The sequence below is a fragment of the Calonectris borealis genome, chromosome 10, assembly GCF_964195595.1.
Source record: "Calonectris borealis chromosome 10, bCalBor7.hap1.2, whole genome shotgun sequence".
Lineage (NCBI taxonomy): Eukaryota > Metazoa > Chordata > Aves > Procellariiformes > Procellariidae > Calonectris > Calonectris borealis.
Genome location: NC_134321.1, coordinates 22,266,693 through 22,286,404, shown reverse-complemented (window position 1 = coordinate 22,286,404; position 19,712 = coordinate 22,266,693). Strand labels below are relative to the sequence as shown.

At 37.5% G+C, this 19,712-nt stretch overlaps 1 protein-coding gene across 1 annotated transcript in view; it reads right to left on the bottom strand.

Annotated features, from left to right (window-relative positions):
* Window positions 1-16,532: 16,532 nt before the first annotated feature.
* Window positions 16,533-19,712, bottom strand: part of SYN2 (synapsin II) — a 192,635-nt gene continuing 189,455 nt past the window's right edge. The window contains exon 13 of the mRNA XM_075159387.1: window positions 16,533-17,429. Within this exon, the coding sequence (XP_075015488.1) occupies window positions 17,294-17,429 (136 nt within the window). The 3' untranslated portion in view covers window positions 16,533-17,293. The remainder of the gene's footprint in view (window positions 17,430-19,712) is intronic.

The window sequence follows — 19,712 nt, the reverse complement described above, 5'->3', positions numbered from 1 at the left end:
AACATGGTTTCTCAGTAATTGCCACCTTTGTCCTCCTCATTACAGAATGTGCTATATCTAGCAGCTAAGATGAACTGTTGTACCATCTAGGATTGAATGGGGCAGCGGTCACATCCACTCTTGGCAAATAGTTTCAGCCTTGGATCCTGTTTCTTGTATCCTGATGCTGAGAGTTCTGTTTACTACAGTTTTCACAATAGCCTTTGAGAACGAGTACTCTGAGAACACAATAGTGTACCTCCAAAGGAGTTGCCAAGAGGAAAAAAAAATAGACTTCCTTCTTTGGCAGTGGTAGAATATAGGTAAGGCTAAGCAGCATTCTTAGCCAGCAAGAAGGGCATAACAATATATTTTGACTCCAATAGCTTAAATGAAGTTTCCTTCGAGAAAACGCATTTTTCTTAGACAAGGGAAGTCTAGAATGACTTTTCTTGTTAAAAAAGATTGCATATAGAGGATAGAGGAAAGGAGGATGGAATTCAAACATTTAGGGAGAAAGGAAACTATGGACATCTCATAATTCTCAACCTGCCATAGACCATAGGTAGCAAGAAATGCAATTTAAAATAGAGAATGCCATGAGTGCCTATGAAAAATATTAGGACATCTTGTTTATAGGCAGTGTATCACCACTGCTTATGTAACACCATTAAGAGAAATTCTAATATGAAAAATAGACTGTGATATCATGAGTACCCGTGAGATGTTTCTGGAAGTATAGGAACAGTCAGAGAATGAACCAGAATGTACAGGACTCCTCCTCCTCCTCAGGTAGGCTGCCACTTGATTTAGTTCCCAAGAATTTTTTGTTGTCTGGGAGAAGGACAGAGGGGTTGAGGTAAGAAGGAAGGAGGATATCCATGCTACTTTTTTCTCATCTTCCCTGCAGAGCGGAGAAAGAATGGTATACCTGCCACTGAGGTTGGGCCTGGAGACCAACCGTAACTCCTAGGAGCAACATGGCAGAGGTAATGGTGCTAAAGGACTCTGAATGCTCTTTGGTTTATACTACATGGGAGTGTATCAGTGAAGGGCTGGAAGGATAACATCTAAATGAGAATACTTTATTGGGGAAGGGAAACAGAAGAGACAGACATATAGTAAAGAAAGAAGAGAAAATAGATGAGTAGAGAAACTTCAGCTTCTGGATTCCCAGTCATTAAGATTTCCTTATAGGCTCTTACAGATTTTAGCAGTATGGGTGCTGATTTTGACTCAGCTAACAAAAATGAGAGCTGTAGTCTCATAATTCAGGCACTAACCTGATTGTGGCTGTTGTGTATGCATGAGGCTTTTTTTTTTTCAATTATAGTGTTAGTTTTGTTCGTCTTCAGCAGCATTTACAACGGAATTAGTCAGACTTCCACTCAACTCAAAAGACATGTTTTTTAAATTAAGCTTCAACCAAAGAACAAATGGATTTAAATTACAGGAAAAAATGTTTCATAAAACTTTGAAAAGTTCAGTAAAGCCCCAAACTTATAAATTCTAGAGGTCTGATGAAACCCCCCATACTATAGCCTCCTTTTTTCCTCATCTCAGCTACCCTGTGAAGAACTTCAATGCCACGGCTTTAATTCCCAATGCCTTTGAAATAAAATTGGGCTTGTGCCTTAAACACATCTAAATCTTTCCATAATCTCACCTTCTTTGTTCAGAACTTCTAATGTCTGTGTTTCAGTAACTCCACTGAGGGTGCTGGAAATCGCGACAACATCAATAGAGTATAGGTGAGATATACATGGGTCATCCATAGGGCAGGTGTACCCTGGTAAGGCATGTTGGAAACTTTTTCACGTTATACTGGCCAGATGCAGTGATTGCTCTGGGGAAGGGGAGGATGAGAGAATGAGCGTGGGCGGTACACGGGAATTCACTCTGGTTGGCTGAAGGCTCCGCTCTAAGTAGAAATATGCTGACTTTTGTATGTATGTGATAAATGTGTTTTAAGAATAGCAGTGATTTCTTAATCCAGTTTTGCAAGTACAAACAATTACAATGCCTTGTAAAATAGTTGCTTAGATTCCATAGTCCCAATGTAACAAAGATCAAACTGCTTTTCAGCTTCTTCAGTAAAAGATCACTTTTACTCCTGTTTGAAGGAGGAGGGGAAGGAATACCAGAGTTTGAAATCAAATATTTATATCTTAATTTCTTTATATGAACTTTTGGGGAAAAATATTAGAAATGGATTCTACTATTTTGTTCTTTATTCATGGATGGCAGTAAGCATTGATGGCTTTAAACACAGTTGCTATTTTGTGCTATAAATGCAATACAAGTTTTCTGACAACCCAGTGTATATTGAAGTAGAGAAGAAAAGCGTTTTAGTTCTTCAGGACAGAGCGAAACAGTTTTTTCCTAACACTTTCTACATTAGTGATGGGATTTGCTAGATTATGCTGTTCTTTTTAAGACACATGGGAGATGAAAATATTTTATTGCTATATGTATGCAGCTATATTTCAGTTTTGAAAGGGAAAGGAAAGCACATAATGACATTTAAGCTCTATATGCCCAAAAGAACCCAAATCTGGATCTTCATTTAAAATAAGAAATATGCATTACTGAGGTATTCTCTTTTTAAGCCCAGTCCCTAATGAACAGTGCTGCAGTGGCATTTGAAAACACACAGAAAATAAATCAGCACAATGTGACATTGTTGGCAGGAATATTTTTTTGTGTGTATAAGATAATCCCAGGACTGATCTGTCATACGCTGTCTGAATTGTCTTGCATCCCAAGGGTGAGTTATTCTTCCAACACAACGCTCAACGTTGAAGGTGTTTACCCTTTTAAAGTAGGTATTACTGAATCTATGTACAAACTACAGGGTAAAAAGTTATGAAAATGCCTTTTGTTTTTTTAACTGGGATGCTATATGTTATGAGTTTAATTGCAATTGTATCTTTCCTATAGGTAGTGTAGCCAAGATCTGTTTCAGAGCCCATGGGTGGAAAAAACCCAAACCCTGTTTCTCTTCTTTTTCTGTTCCCTCGTTTCCCTCCCATCTCCCTATTGTCAACTGGGGGAAATTGGCAATGAGGTTGTGTGTGTGTGCATTTGGGTCAGGGCCAGAGGAACAACCCCAAAAGCCTCCTTCCTGCAGCTGCAATAAACAAGAAAGTGAAATGTAGTGTGTGTGTATACTCAGCCAAAGAACTTGACATGAAAATTTTAATTGTAGGGGTATTTTTTTTCTTTTTGAGTTTTTTTTTTAGAGCACTATCTAAGGTTTTTCCTTTACAGCAGGCTTTTAAAATCATGCATTAATTTTCAAAATGATTTTGCTATCATAGGTAAAATATAGGACATGATTTGGCTATATTTTTGTAGGTCATTCAGTTATTTGTAGCCCACTGTCTCTCTGTTACTCATATTATTTCCTCTTTTTGCAAACCCTTTTCGTATGATTTCTTATTGTCTGGAGGCGGAAGTTTCCAAGCTAATGCTGCCCGAGCTGAGTTTAACAAAAGAGTAAAAATGAGGAAACGATTAAATGTATTTGAATTTTATCATGCTTTCAGTTTTAATAGCATTGGGACTCTTAACTGCCATGTAACTAGTTTGGAACAAAAATTAATACAAGTTTGTTGCTGTACCACATTCAGTAATAACCTCAAATTTCCTTAGGGCTATGGGCAGTAGAATTTGTCCGACCGAAAAGTGTACACTTCCACTACTCAATTAGGAGTGACTGCCCTATTTGCTGCGAAGTGTAGGGTTCATGGCATGTGATTAAGCAATTATATATGCCATTGCCCCCTGCTGGAAAGCATGTGAAATACTTATTTCTATGTAAAACACTAAAACACAATCTTTTTTTTTTCCTTAGTTATTCAGGAATTAATGTCATGGTAGACATGTTCCTCCTTCCAAATTGAAACTGAACTCAGTAAATACATTTAATAGCAATGTCTCAAAACATGTTGTGGTATTAAGACAGAGGAAGCTTTATTTTAAAAGTAAAAGAGAACTGAAAGCTGCGTCATCGAGATTTGCTTCATGTATTCCACAGTGTTGATCTTCTAAAAAGCCTTTATTCGGTCTTTCATACTTTACATTTTGGCGTAATAATAAGCAGTCACTCTATCAGACAATATAAGTTCAAATTCAAAACATAGGTGTAAAGGTGTAAAACTCTTATGAATCGTTACAAATGAACTGAGATTAGTTAGTAGCCGTCTCACAAAATCAATGAGATTGATCTCCTAAGTGTTTGCATCAGACAGAAATTGTATCAGATGTTCGGCTGACGTTGGTGGAACTGGGTGTGGTAGCAGTTGTTGAACTGGTGTGATGCCTTAGCTTTTAGTGGTTAATGTAAAAGCAAGGAACTTGTAACACGTGAACATTGTATTAACAGCAGCTCAGCCAACAGTGTAATGACTGAAACAGTCATTGAATGACAAATCATTAATTCAATACATAAACACTACTGCTTTCAGGATCTCTCTGCGTTGCAGAAGGGATAAGATAGCAGAAAACCTAAGTTAATTAGTGTATCCTACTAATTTTCCTTCTTTTGGCTTTTGTTTTGATAATATTGTAAATGATTCAGTATCTTTACAGAAATTTTCACTGTGAGGTTTTTTCCTTCCAAAATATGTAGTAATTATATTAATATCAGGGAGCCAACAGCCAAAGAACAGCTACAGAGTATCTCTAGTGAGAAGATGGCAAAAGACTTGGAAAATCCATTCTAACCAAATCTGCTGAAGAGGAAAGGATAGGCCTTTCATGTTGAAGCGAGTTTTTGGCATACGTTTTCTGTACACCTTTACAAAAGCTGATGTGCCAGGAGTAAGAAATAATACAGGTCACTGAGTGGAATCGCATGAACTACATATATGGTGTGCATTGTGAAGCAAGACGCTGATGTGAACTGTCTTTTCTCTTGGTAATTGAAAAGCAAATCTTTGGAGTAAGATGCACAAAACTAGTAAACACAGATACGTACATAAATTTGAAAAATACTTCATTGTTCAGAGAGCAGCTCATACTGATTTTTTTTTTTTTTTTTAATATTTACTCTGCTTTTGGGAAAATCCTCTTCCTCCCCCAGAAACGTGGAAGTCTTGCTAAGACCTGGGGCCCAGTGCTGTTCTCCTAGGTGGAAGATGGTACTCGTGCAGTCGCATACCCGTCTGGGCTTCTGTCACTCGGGTGGCATGAGTACCTGCAGTGCCTCAGGGCTCTATCTGGAACTGCTCACCGACTGCTCTTCAGTGCTTTTCTTGGAAGGGTCCTCTAGCCTCTTGATCTCTGTTGACCAGTGTTTGATCCCTGTGGTTTATCTTTCACAATGGAACAGGTATATTACTATTCTGGTATGCTGTTCATTTCATGGCCACTTTTCCTGTAAGGCAGCATAATTGGTCATAGCTGGCAGTTACCTGCTTTTCAGGATTTTTTGGTAAAATAACTCTTTGAGAAGATAGCTGGTGCTTTGGACAGAAAGGAGGCTTCTGATTTTTTAAGCAGCATGTTTCTACCCCTCTTTAGCCCTGAAATTATCATCAGTATCTTGAAAATTATGGAACACAGTATTTGCATTTGGGAAACAAGTATTTCCTCCATTAAGAATATACCTTGTGAAATACTGATCTACATACTAACCCACACTTCCATTTGTTTAAAATGTAAATGGTCCTTGTGCTGGGTAGCAATCAATTTTGCGATGTTATGGCCTTTTCTGGCTTGAATCCTCCTTACAGTACACACCCGATTTTTAGCCTTCATTGATATTAAAGTAAGTGTAATTGGCTTGTAAATGCATTGGACTGCTTTTGGTGTGGGTTTCATGAACAGAGTATGCTTACCGTAGCAGCAGATTGGATGCCAATATTCCACATAGAAAACCAGTCTCCTCAAAGCCCAGTCTGTTCCAAGAAAGTGACCGACTCCTACAAAAATGACATAAATTAGTTTAATTATTGAAAAACAACTTTCAATGCTGTTGCAGCACAATAGCTAAATAAGCAGAAAATCACTTAGCCTTTTTTGTGTGTGTCAGAAGCTAAGTAACTGGGGGTTTTGATCAGTGGTGCTGTTAAATCACTTTCGATGCTGATTCAAAAGGGCATGTTGCTGAAAACCACAGCTGGCATTAAGATACTTTTCTAGATTAGATGATGGATTGTATTTTAGAACTGTATTGTGCAAATTGGGCACAAAAGTTAGTCTTGACTTCATCATTATTTCATCGCCTATTTCAGACTTATTGAATTTGATGCAAAGGAAATGGCAGACTTCAAAAATTGTTTTTAAAGTTCCTTTCAAACTTCATGAATATAACCTAGAATATGCAAGTTCTTATTTCAGGAGAATGAACAGACTTTCTGGAACACCGTATAATATTTGACAATGATTGATTGATTTAACTGAATGTTTTTTTCTTGTCTGTGTCAATCTTCTCCCCATATGTTTGTAATTGTTAGGGATCTTTTCAGAGTCCTTTTCTAAGAACGAGGCTAACTGGAAATGTAGCTTTTAGATTTTTCCAGTTCTTGAAGACCACTTTTTAAATGTAGCATAGCCCAAAGGAAATGTTTGGTCTCTCATTGTCTGATGATGAAATTTAGTCAGTTAAGGTCTTGCGATATCTTGTTAAAGTACGCACAGATTGCAATTGCTTCCTGTCAGTGGTCAAGGAAGTGATTTAAATATTAGAAAGCAGGAGCAGAATGGAAAGTAAGGTGTGACGGTCTGAGTTTTAGTCAGAGGGTGCTGTAGTTCTGAGAGCAGAAGTGCCAACCTCAGCTGATGCTGAGCGGTGAGGCAGAAGTGTAGATAAAAGGCCAGATACAAGTATAAACTGCCCGCAGTTGGATGTTAACTCTAGCACTCAGTGACAGGCCGAACAGACAGCAGAAGTCTCCAGGAAGAGGTGTAAATTTTCCTGATTCTACTATTTGCAAACTTTTGAACTTCTACAGAATGGACAAAACCCTGGCTTGAGAGGGCCAAAATCATAGGAAAAAAAGGACTAATTAATCACTAGAATTACCAGGAATGTTCGCTCTCACAATTAAATTTTAATTCTAAATTAGAATTTCCTGTGCTATGAGTTGTACTAACTTGCAGAAATGAGCTGGTAACTCACTAGGGAACAGCTGCTGAGCTGTTGAAACAGATTTCCTGCTACTACTGCACAGAAAACATGCGCTAGAACGGAACCACTGAGCTTTGTATGGCTCTTACACTGCTCTGAATCAAGGCAGTCAAGCTATTTCTGAGGAATCGAACATCCCCGTTTTGCCTGTTTCATGGCATTTTAAGAGAAAGTGTTAATGAAGGTTTACCATCTTCCAACCGGAAAGAAAATGGAAACACATTCTTCTGAATTGCTGAGTCACTCTGACACTCTGAGCCAAAAGCTGATGCAATTCTTCTTTTATCACCGGAAGATCTCTTTGGTAATCGCAGACACACCTCTTATTTCAATAGCTTCGGTAAAGGACTGTTGATTCCTCAGACCTAACCCAGTGTGTACAAATCACATTTTTGTTTTCTGGTCCCAATCTCTAAGAATAAAGGTTTAAAACTTGAGAGACTGCAAGGGGCAGATATCCAAGGAAATGTCAGTCTTTTGCCATGGAATTGCAAGGTGGATTATGCACAGAAATCCAGAGGAAATCCGTATTTCTAAAATATGGAGCACTATTCTATGTTTTGCTGTGTATTTCATTCTTAACACTAATTAAAAAGTCTTCATTTTGTGCTGTTTGCAACAATAATCTGTTTTTAATTGTAGCAGAAATTATTTGAGCTTTGACTGTAAATACAAGCCCTATAAAATAACAAATTCTCCATTTTCAGTCACTTCTATAATGCTGTTCATAATATCAGCCCGTATAATTATAACTAAGCAATTTCTGTATGTAACTAAGTTAATAATGTATTTTTACCAATGGAAAAAGGACCAGCAATGCTGTTTCATTTACTTTCTGTGATCAGCTTAAGGAGCGATGATACTGTCCTAAGAATGTTAAGCTTGACCTGGTAAGAATTGTAATAAAAATTTTACTAACTTCTGAATCACAGGAATAAGCCCAATGTTAGCAAAATGTTAAGCTGGCATTTAAGTTGGCTATAGCATTAAGTATAAATGAAAAATTACAGGCATTTTCAAGAGAGTTGAGAGAAATGAGAGATCAATGTATTGCTTGTTTTACTGTTAGAAGATCTCCAGTTTAAAAAAATAATTGATATTCCTTCTTCCACACCCTTCTGCCATAATTATGTAAAGAATCTGGATTATGCTTCCGACTTGATTTAACTGTTTTATAATAAGTCACAAGCATACCTTGCCTACTTGATGATATTCCTTTAAGGTTGTGCCAGTCTTTCCATTATTAAATCATGTTTAGTGTTATATACTGGTTGCTTAAAAAAAAAAATTCATTTCAAGCTTGAACTTGCTGTGCATTCTCAGCTAGCCATATGTGTGAGGGAGCACAAAAAACATCAGTACTATTTAGCAACTTAACACGTTATTTTTCAATTTAATGGAAATTTTGGCTTTTCTTTAAAAAATGTGAAAAAATGTTTATTATAATGAGGGCTTGAGTTTGTTAGTGGGGAGAATAAGCATAAAAATAATTAAGATCTGCATTTTGTGTATATGGTCTGTGTGCTGCGCCTATATATTCCTCCCTTCCCCCCCTCCTCCCCCCCCCATAAATCTGACCCATTTGTAGAAAATTTGACTTTTGGTTTGAACAGGAAGCAAGCAACTAAAAAGGAAGACTTGTGTATAGAGAGTAAGAAGGATTTTAAGTTTTAAACGCAGCAGTTCAGGTACATAGATAGGTACAGGAGTCCTAGTTACCCACTCCGTTACTATTCCGGCTTGTTCGTTTTTTCTGAAGTTCAGAATTAGATGAGAATTGAAAACAATGGTGGGTCTTTCCCTAACCTTTTCAGTGATGGATTTTCCCCGCGCACCACCCCTCCCCCACCCCCCATATCCCAGAGAAACACGGAGACTTTGCAACTCAGCATGGCTGACCAGGCTAAAGAAATTTTCAGTATGGAATGCTATATGTTTTGGAGAAAACAGGGTAGAGATTTTTAATAGCTGAATTAGTGTTTTGGGAGTGTTCAAAATGAAGCACTAGGTCCCTTATGGGTCACCACATAGAGTTCATAGCTGGTCAGCGTACTTGCTTGATTTCAAATACCCACACCTCAAGAAGATGTACTAAAACATATCTGAAAGAGTTACTGTAAGGATAGTAAAATCTCCTCTTCCTGGCTTTGTCCGGAAGAACAAGTGTCCAGGTAACTTTCTCCGGCAGCTCTATTTCCCAGTATGCTCCTGCTGACTCTAGTAACGCACATTTTTATGCATTCAGTCTAAAAAGTGACCTGGTCTGTAGTCTTTCTTGGACATAATTATATTTTATTCCCCATTTTTCAGAACAGATGATTGAATTCAGTCTTTCCATTCATTCAGTTTTTATTATCTGCTATTTGTTAAGAGAACTCAGGCCACATAACATAAGCCTCCGGTTTGTTTTTTTTTTTTTGGGGGGGGGGCTTTTGTTCATTTTTTTTTTTAAAACCTATTTTAGGCTTTCGCTGTAGTCAGAGAGGTAGGCTAATAAACTCATCCTAATACCTCTTTGGAAGGTACATTTACTGTATCTGTAAGTCTGATGTTGTGAACACCCCTCACATCCAAGCTCTCAACTACGAATGCATCCTGTGCTTATGTCTAATGCTATGTGGAACTGCCAAGTGGTCTCTTATCCAAATACTTCCTAGGCTGGGGACTGCGTAATCTCTGAGATCAGGGAGACTTATTCTGATGTGGCTGTAGACTCTAGACAGTTAAATTTGCAGAAATCCACTGAAGGCAGTTTGCTTTTCAGAAGTTGCTGAGGGCATAATTTGGCTTTTTGCAGTTTGAGGGTGGGCTGTTTAACCTGAACAAGTTCCAGCTTGTTCAATTATAATTTAACAATATATTTTCCCCATACTTGCTGTGTTCCTCCCAAGAGATGCTTGCATCTCCTTGATGCATGAAAGGATACCTGTATTTAATGTACATATTAAATAAGTCTGTAAAGTAAATTCTCACATAATTTTACATTTAAAAGTACTATTTGAGGTGTGTGTGTATATATAATTTTGTTAGATGCATGTATAGAAATAAAACAGTCTTTGCTCTTCCCTTTTGTACCTCCTCAAGACATGTAATCTACAAAGCAGGAGAATTGCATGATAAAATGTGCCAGAGTGGAATGCATAATTATTCCAGAGGAGGGTAAGTCAGTTCAGAACTTGTACTAACATTCTTAAGGGCAGCAGGAGTCTTCTTGCCATGAAATTACATCAGCTCTCTATGGCCCAGAGTCAATGCACATGCTTTCCCTTTCTAGTAAAAAAAAGGTGTGAAAAATGCTAATGTCTTCAAAAATGTACTGTAGAACAAAGCTGAGTAAACGAATATATATTATAGTGTGGTGTTCACCTGTAAGTGAACTTGAGTTTAAGGGGAGAAGAGATTGAGACATTGTACTTTTAAAACAACCATTTCACTTTTTTAATAGATTAAGTCATGACTTGCAAACAGACAAAAAACATCTAAATAAGAAAAAGAATGCTTCCTTGATCCTAGTTCAGAGGCATTCCCATAACAGGTGGGGCAGAGGCCTTTAAATTACAGGTCTCCATATACCCAAATTTGTTACAATTCCATCAAGCAATGAGAAAAGACATTTTTACGGTAAATAGCAGTGGATGCGGCTAGCAACACCCATTTTCAAGATTGTTAAAAGATGAGTGTTTGGTTGGGATTGTGTAGTAACAATATCAGAGGTGGAATCTGTTCTATATGGAAACACTACCCGGTTTCCTACGAGTCTTAAGATGAAGCATACAGCACTTACTGCTAACTAATAAGCTTAAATTGTCACCAAGACAAACAGTTAACTAATGCAGCTCAGCACAGTTCTGATTTACTATCATTTCTATTGGTAATTAGGCCTGCTTCAGCTAGTGGATGGGGAGTGACTAATTTCCATTTCCCCACGAGGAGAGGGGAGGAAAGGAGCATTTCCTTTTTCTTAAGCTAGAATATCTGGCACTTACAGCTGTTTGGTGGATCTATTGTGCGAGACAAATTGTACATAGACTGCAAGCTGATTTGGCAGCAGAATTTGTTTGCTCGCTAAGGTCTAGTGGCAGTCTCTTTAGTAGCACACCATGCTGCTTACTGCACGAGGTCAGTGGAGTATGTGGTCTCAAGATATGCATGACTGAAGGAGAAAAAAAAGCGCATGTGGGGAAAACATGCCTATAGATATATCCATGCTCTTGACTCTCTTAATGCAGGTTGCAAAGAAAGAAAAACGTGCAAAAAGCAGAGACTACAGGAGTTTGGCTTGAACCAGCCAAAACTATGAAGTATTCAGTGATGATAGATATAGTCAGGATAGTGATCTACTGTTTAAAGGGCCCATCTGGAAGATTTACATAATCATCAGTTGGAGAGATCTGTACAGTAGATCTCCAGTTAGAGCACACTTGGCAAGTGAGGTGTTAGCTTATGGCATTCTGCACTCAGTGAAAGGATGCTTTGCCCCCTCTTCTTTCTTTGTGCGTTAAAACTCCTCCTAACTTTAGGGGAAGAGGCATACTATGAGTGAAGCTGTGAGCTGCTCACGTTTCATTACAATGGGTGGGAATGAAATAAATATATTCTTCTCTCACATTGACATCTTCTCATTATCTGAAAAATTTTTGCCCAATAGTTCCAGTTCCCACAAACAACATTTCAGGAGATTTAAATGGCATAATTTTATGTGAAATACCTGAGGCATAGGGGAAAAGAAGCATCAGCTTATCCTGTTTTTCCTTAACAGCAGAACTACTAAAAATCTAACATCCACAGACCATGTTAATTCTTTGGGTGATCATCTTCACTGTTCTGAGTTACAGGAAAATCAAAACCACGCTTTAGGTTTTGCTACAGCCTCAGAAGGGCACATGGCATGCTAATGAAGCACAGTTCTTGTTAATTTTAGTTTCATGCGTCTTAAGTACTGTCTAGCTTTTCTTCAGTACTGCAGTAATTCTGTAACTGATGGAGCAGATCTAGCTGTATAATTTTAAGTCCCTACACTAGATCATCTCTTAAAAATGATTGTCACTCAAACACTCGTAACAGACTTGAGAAATAGCTCCCAAATTAAAAAATGGTTAGGTCCCAGCCTATATGCACTACTTCTTTCTTTTCTTTTTGTTTCTCATCTGGATGGACAAAAGTTCTTTTGTATTGCCTGTCTAGGTGCTTTTAAAATCTACATAATCTTTTACCAAAATTTCATGCTTAGTTCAGAAAGCAAAAGAAGAACATGAAGAGTCAGCTTTCATTTTTTACTACTTACTTTAGCCATCTTCATGGTGTTAGGAAGCATAGATCAGTGCAAGGTGATAATTACAATTCAAAATCTTGCCTTTAAACAAAAATTCAGCTACTCCTCAGAGCTTATAAATCCTTAAAGTAGAATTTGGCTGATTGGGATTGATCAGAAAAACAGGCACATGTGAGTAAAGTAGAAATGGTTAGGAGGAGAGACAAATGCTAACAAAACCCATGTGTAAAGAGTTAAGCTCCCAATTAATCCATTCTCGGTCTTGTCAGGTTAGCTTACATTTTACCCCATTTTTGTTACCCAGTTACCATCCATCACTTTTACAGAACAAAGATTTAGCGATAAAGCCAGGTACCTTCTCCTCCGTAATATATATCCTGTACTGGGAAACTTAAATGTCAAGTAATGTGAAGCAGATCAGTTTTTAAACACCACATCCACTCTTGGAAGTTCTGAGCAATGCCACTGCTAAGAGAAGTCAAAACTCCAGTCTCAGTAAAAAATACAAAGTCTGCTTTTTTTTTTTTTTTTAATTGATCCTCTTTCTAATTCTTTGTAACATCAGCTATGGGAAAAAAAAAATCTCTTTTACTCCTGGGCTATCTTAAAGTGAAACAGGCGGATAGTCTTTCTGTCGTTCTTCTTGGCTTATTTTAAATTTAAAGAATTCACTTGATACTCTACACATTATTTGAACTCTTTCTTTTTTTAAAAAAGTTAAATTTTATTTGAATACTTTCTTGAATTAATTTTTGAGCTGCAAGAATCTTAACTACAGCTGAGCAAATCAATGTTTCATGAAACTTAATGTAAACTATCATCTTGAGGTGGAATGTTCCTCCTTAGAAAATGAGGAGAATTAGAGGAAACGAGGAAAACAGGATTTTGCAAATTTGGCTGCTTATTTACATGACTGAATATGCATTTGGAAAACTAATTACTAATTTTAGGTACCTATTTTGAAAATTCTGATATGAGATTTTAAAAACATCTTAAAAAAAAGAAGAAAAAGATTGCTTGTTTAGAAATGTATGTCTAATAAAAAGCACTTCCATGTTGGAGACATGTATCGTCATTCAGAACTTAAATTCATTTGTGCTGGCATATGTGACAGTTCAGACCATCTTTCTTAAATTACTCTGAGTCAACAATCTCTTCTAGTTATTTTTGGTATGGAAAAATAGACTCTACTAGTGATCAAAATTTGCAAATGCTTCTTTGTTTGCAGCACTGTCTTGCTAGACAGCTTTATTTTGCCAGGGGAAGAAGAAAGGCAGAGCTCAATTAGGTTGCCCGAGTGGTTAGAAAGGATAAGGTAGCTGAGTGTCCAGACCCAAGAGGAAGCTCAGTCCCAGACACTGGAAACGACTGCCATTTTAGGTCACCGTTGTATATCCCGCCTAGCCTCCAACTGCCATTTTCGTGTAGCCCAGGTCTCCCACAGATCCTGTCTCAAACCTGCCAACCCCTGCGTGGCTATCTTGGTTACCGAGATGGGCATCATGATACGAGACCTAAAAAGGCACTAGGTGGCTATGCTGGACTTACTCAGCCACCTGCATCCTACCCAGCCTCGCTGGAAGCTGCTGTTGATGGACAACTTGCTAGGAAATTCATTTGTGGTATTCAGCCAAATACTGGCAACGACCGTGCCAACGCACAGACAATATGCACCGACTTTTTCAATTTTGTAAATAGGCGCTTTATTGTATGTGATCTGTTCTTTGAGACAACGTTGGCTTGGAGAAGGGACTTTGCTCTTGTGGAGTAGGAAGTATACAAAGTACACACAATATTTACGAAGTACCTTAGTACTATTTTGACTAATTTTTACTGGAGAGTTAGTGGTTGCTTCAAAGCTAGATTAGTCACTTTGTCCATAATTATAATCTCTTGAAATCTGCTTCAGATTATAATCTCTTGAAATCTGCTTCAGTGTTTTGAATTGGCTTCAGGCCTAATGGTCAGAAAATGGCTCCATCTCAATCTTCAGACTAAAGTTGATTAGTAGCTCTGTAGATTTCATGTTACCCTGATTTGTAAGTGAAAGAAGAAAAAGAGATGGAGTGCTGTACATAGGAACCTGTGGCATCATAAACTGCATCTCCACGGAAAAGCTGCGAATGAAGTACAGACCTTATGTTCCTAGGCTGACGTTCATAAAGATGAACAACCACAGACACTCAGATTATTTCTGTGTTACCATTTATGCAATCCTAGATAGCATTATATTGGATAACTGGGTATTTAGAGCTTGCACATGAATTCGAAGTACGATCTATTTGATGAAGTAAGACAAAATGGACAAAAAATGTTTGAATAGACTTTTTATAAAAACTCATTTTTCTGATTAGTGTTTTGGAGATGTGTTATAGATTGCTTAAAAATGTCTTAACCATGAAACACTGCATAAGGAACATAAGCATGCATCAGCTTGCATGTGACACGCTTTAGCACGCTTGGAGGTATAAAGAAGTTCTGGCATTGTGGAGAGGCAATGTGTTATGTACATTGTGTGGGAGGATACACCATGCAGATTTGATTGCATCATCTTGCTCTCTTTTTTCTTTTCTTTTCTTTCTTTTTTTTGTTCCAGATGGTAAAACAAAGACTGTAGTGAAACCCGTTTTCTCCCAGGAAGAGGTGGGAGGGAATTTTATATGAGCGAGAAACTTTGCCTCAAGTCGAAATCTGGGGCCTAGACTAATGAACTACCTGTAATTCACATTGTACTAAATATTGCTGAAACTAGGCATGTACTAATCATGAACCATGCCAAACTATGCATAATTACTATGCTTTCTCTGTAGAAGTAATTAATTTGCGTTAGCAACTTTGATTAATCTTTCTAATCTAGAAGTAAAGTGCTTCTCAGACATGAAAGGCTCTGCAACTGCTCAAGGTTGTTATTGCAGCCCGGTGAAGGGTGTTTCAATCCAGTGGGGGGCAGGAGGGGAACAAAAAAAATCAAAGTATAGCTGGTATTTATGAACTAATAAAGACTAGTAACAGTTAAGGCATTCTGTTTTGCCACAGATCCATCATCTAAACTGCAGGCTTCTGTACACACTACATTCCTCCTGAAAGAAAAGAGAATTGTCATTAATTCAGCAAAAGGGCTTCTCTGAGGGCTGTTTCACAAAGATGAGGGTTATGTGCTGAACAGAGAGACTGAGATTCCATCCTATAGAGGGCAATGCTATGTATTTAACGTTTGTAATGTTGCAGTGCAAACTTACCCATACATTCATTTCAGTCTTAACCTGGAGGAGAGCGTTGTTCTAGGTGTGATTGTTCGACTACGATATTGAGTCAGTCCTCGTTGTCAGTCCAAAAAGGGTGTCACGTGTGTTGCCTGTGAGTGATTTGGACATGTCTGCTTTTCAGGAAATATATATGCTAAGATCATCAGCTTAGACTGTGTTGACAAACAGGAGCTATCAGATGCTAATGTACACACAAATTCTGGCATCACTGGAAATCAAAGTTTCCATACTGGCCCAAGCCAGGTTCTTCACCCAAAGGAATCCAAAACTGCTGAAACGACTTATGTCATCAAATGGTGATTGCGATTTACCTAGACTTCACTACCAGATCTACAAGCCGTAAAATTTCTGAGGCAAATAGATGTATCTCTACAAACCCATTACAAATCCCATAGGGTTTTTAAGTTAACGTTGTGTTGTTCGTTTTCTCCCTCAGACATGCTAATATTACAGGTTTTTTTTCGTTTCCCCTGTTAGCACTGTTTCCTGGCAAGGAATACTGCTGCGTGTAATTCATGATAGGCAGAATGACATGATAATAATTTGGAAATAGTCTAGAGATTACTAATGAACTTCAGTTTGATTTAGATAATCCTAAAAAAAAATGCTATTACCTCAAAGACTGGGATCAATTCTGTTTTTGCAAGTTAGAGAAATATTTTTTAAATACATAACTTACTAGAAAATGTAAATGTGATTCCTAGAATTTATAATTTTTTATGATGCTGATTCAAAAAGGGAATTATTTGTGATAGTTTATTTTCTTACAGTTGTGGTTTCTGTCCAAATATTTTATAATCACAAAGCTACCCTTTTGAGAGCAGTCAAAATAGACAATATATATTGATGTTAAAACAAGCTTTGTAGAAGACATTTTTTTAAATCAGGCATGGGACTTTACATTTATTAGAAGGTGTTCACAAAAATAAGCGTAACATCATGCATATTCTTTGCAACTAAACCCAGTTATGGTTACAATATGGAAATAAATTTAAATAGACATATGGAGATACAGTAGTACATATACACTCTATTTATGACATTAAGTTAGTGTACTGATAACTCTCAGCAATACATCAGAAGTCTACAACCAGCTGATGGAAAGATTGTATAAGGAGGAAGAAACTGCTTCAATTTCTCACATTATTTTTGTGGCTTGACAAGAATGTCAATGTGAATTGCCTCCTAAATTTGGGAGGCAAGAACAAGTCAAGACTATACTTTTGCAGTACAAAACATTTACACACAAAATACACATGCATTGCAATGCATTGGAAATGGGTAAAGCAGGGAGAAACCCATTACTCAATGCTTTATTAACACAATTCTACAAAGGAGTCTCAAATAGGATTATATAGTTCAGTCACAGTAAGGCCACAATATTACAATGGATAAGGACCTTAGAATTCAGCATTCGGTGTTAGTAATAGAACCCTTCCTTCTTTATAGATTTTTATACATGTTCCTGAATGGTATCTCATCAAAGTCCTCCTTCTATTTCTTTTTTTTTTGTAAGTTTAACATATTGCTTAATACAACAGTTAGCACAGTAGAGAAGGGTACTGTCACAATGAAAACAAAACCTATGTAACATTCACGTAGTTTTTAGACTATATGCTGGGTGCATTTAGATGAAGCTGGCTAATCAGAAAAAAGACTAGCAAAGGATTTCCTCAAGTTTCGAATAGTTTCAGCTTTTGCTTCATCTTCATTCACAGATGATCGGAAGAAGGATGATTCTGTGAAACTGAAGGCATTTGTCAAAGACTGCGACTTGCTGCAAGACAAAAATGCAACATGTTTTGTATGGTCATATTGTCTACCAGCTTCCATCCACGTATAACTTGTATAAATTATGAGAAAAGGAAAAATGTCCATGAGATGTAGACAGTTTGCATGTGAGCAAAATGGACAAGCAATATAGTTAGATGTAGCATACAGAGCTGCTGCAGTGCAGCACATTCCTTCTGTACTTTGATTTGAGAAGTAGGATAAGCTTTTTCTTTAGAGAAGACACTACTTTTTTTACAGATCTGAAACACTGTATTCCAGCAAATTGGATGACGTAAATTAGAACTTGAGGACAAAGTGGGCCTGCCTGCTAAATCCAAATCACCACCCAACACAGGATGATTAATAATTGTGTTCGTTAAAGCTGCACACAGTTACGCACAAAGAAAAATTAGGTATATTGGCAAAAGTCTGAAGAACGAATCCTAAAGTTGTAATGTGCTCTCTCTCCTATATTTATATTGGACATTTGATCCTTAAGGGAGGCTTAATGACACTTTATATCTTCAAAAAAAACCCCAAATCAGATATAATTTTTCTTGTCTATAAGCAGTTAGCTAGCAATGCTATTCTGTTTTTAGTGCTATCATGTAACTACGGTATAAGTCTTTGTAAGCATGAATAAAACAACATACAAGAAGGAAAATGTCTGAAGTTTAAAACTTTAACTCATGACTTGTCAGATAAAATAATATTTGAAAAGTAGGCTTGAATTCAAATAGAAAACATCATAATCTTTTTACGAAGATATCCATGCATTAGTAAAACTAGTTAACTGATTTCATTTTTATCTCAGTACAGTAACAGGATTTCAGTTTTGGTTGTAGTAAAACTGAAACACTTTTCTTATTCATATTGTCTTATACTCCTCATGGTTTGCAGCTTCTTACCTCTAAACTAATAATGTACAGCAAACAGTGCTACAGGCGTTTTAGGTTTTTCATAAATTATAGTTGTGTTAATGAGAATAGACTGATAAATGTTTGTTTGTACTCACTGAAAGAGGGAGGGTGGGAAGCAGCACTTGACTTGATTAGTAACACAATAAGTGGCCTAATTAAATATTTATTCACAGATTAATAACATGTACATACAGGTTAGGCAACAGCATGTGGGTGAATACAAAGCATACACATGCAAATAGAGTTAATCCTACAGGCAGGAGATCTGAGTCTTGGTGTGGACCTAAAACTGCTTCTTGAAAGTTAGAAAAACTACTCTTATTACGGCTGGCATCTTAAAAACTTTAATTTCTCCTTTTTTATTTTATTTTAAATAGAGACGATGCTCTTCCATTTGAAGAAGAGAAAAATGAATCTAGATTTGAGCAAGGAACTAAAGGAAAGGGAGAAAGCTGGGAAACAGTATGTGGTACAGTTCTTCTGTACCTGTTCTTCACTGTTTTTCTTAAATGTCAGAAGTTCACAAGTTAAGTTTCAAACTATAAACTAGTTTCCATCTTGCTTAAGAAAATCGACCTTCCTATTCTCTACATATACTTAAATAATGGATGAATTAATTTGAGTTTTACGATTACAAAACAGAGTAAAGAAATACACTGCCCTAGGAGGGCAAGGGAAATCCTGTCATCTTCGCATGTTGTCACCTACCACATCTTTTCCACTGAATCGTGCTCAGGTGAGGACTCAGAGTTGGTTCACACTAGTGTTAGCATTTGAGTGGGTGGAAAAGGGGGATCTGTGCTACTTGGATAAACCAAAGACTGCATGCCAGTCTTTGTACTTACCAAGATCAGTAGAATGTGTCTGTGACTCTACCGGCAATAGCGTGAGTCAGGATCGCTATGTTGAAAAACAGCAAATCACTGCTAATACCCTCCCCCCGTTTTCTCTTCCCTGGGTTTAAGCTGTGAGAGGGGGTATAGCTACCGGTCCTTTTCATATTCTTTACTGTGGCAGGCGGCGGGCTAGATACAGCAGCAACAGCGTGCGGTGCATGAAGGCATCTTCCAGTAGCGAGGTGACCACAGAGAGTTTTCTGTGCGAGCCCTTTCCCTGGGAAGGGCCCTTGTGAACTGCTTGTGCTGTACCGTCAGTAGCAGCGTATAGCCATGAACGTAAAGAAACACGGTTTGGCAGCCACTCTCTAGCATGCTCGTTTGGATTGTTTCTGAGATAGGCCTTCTGAAACTGGAATCTGTTGTCTGAGTGACTGCAAGGTTAAAAGTTTAAATAGATAAGACTTCCTCTTTTCTGTGCAGGCTTACAGCACACCCAGATCATGAGTCAGTGACATGAAACGGAGAAAA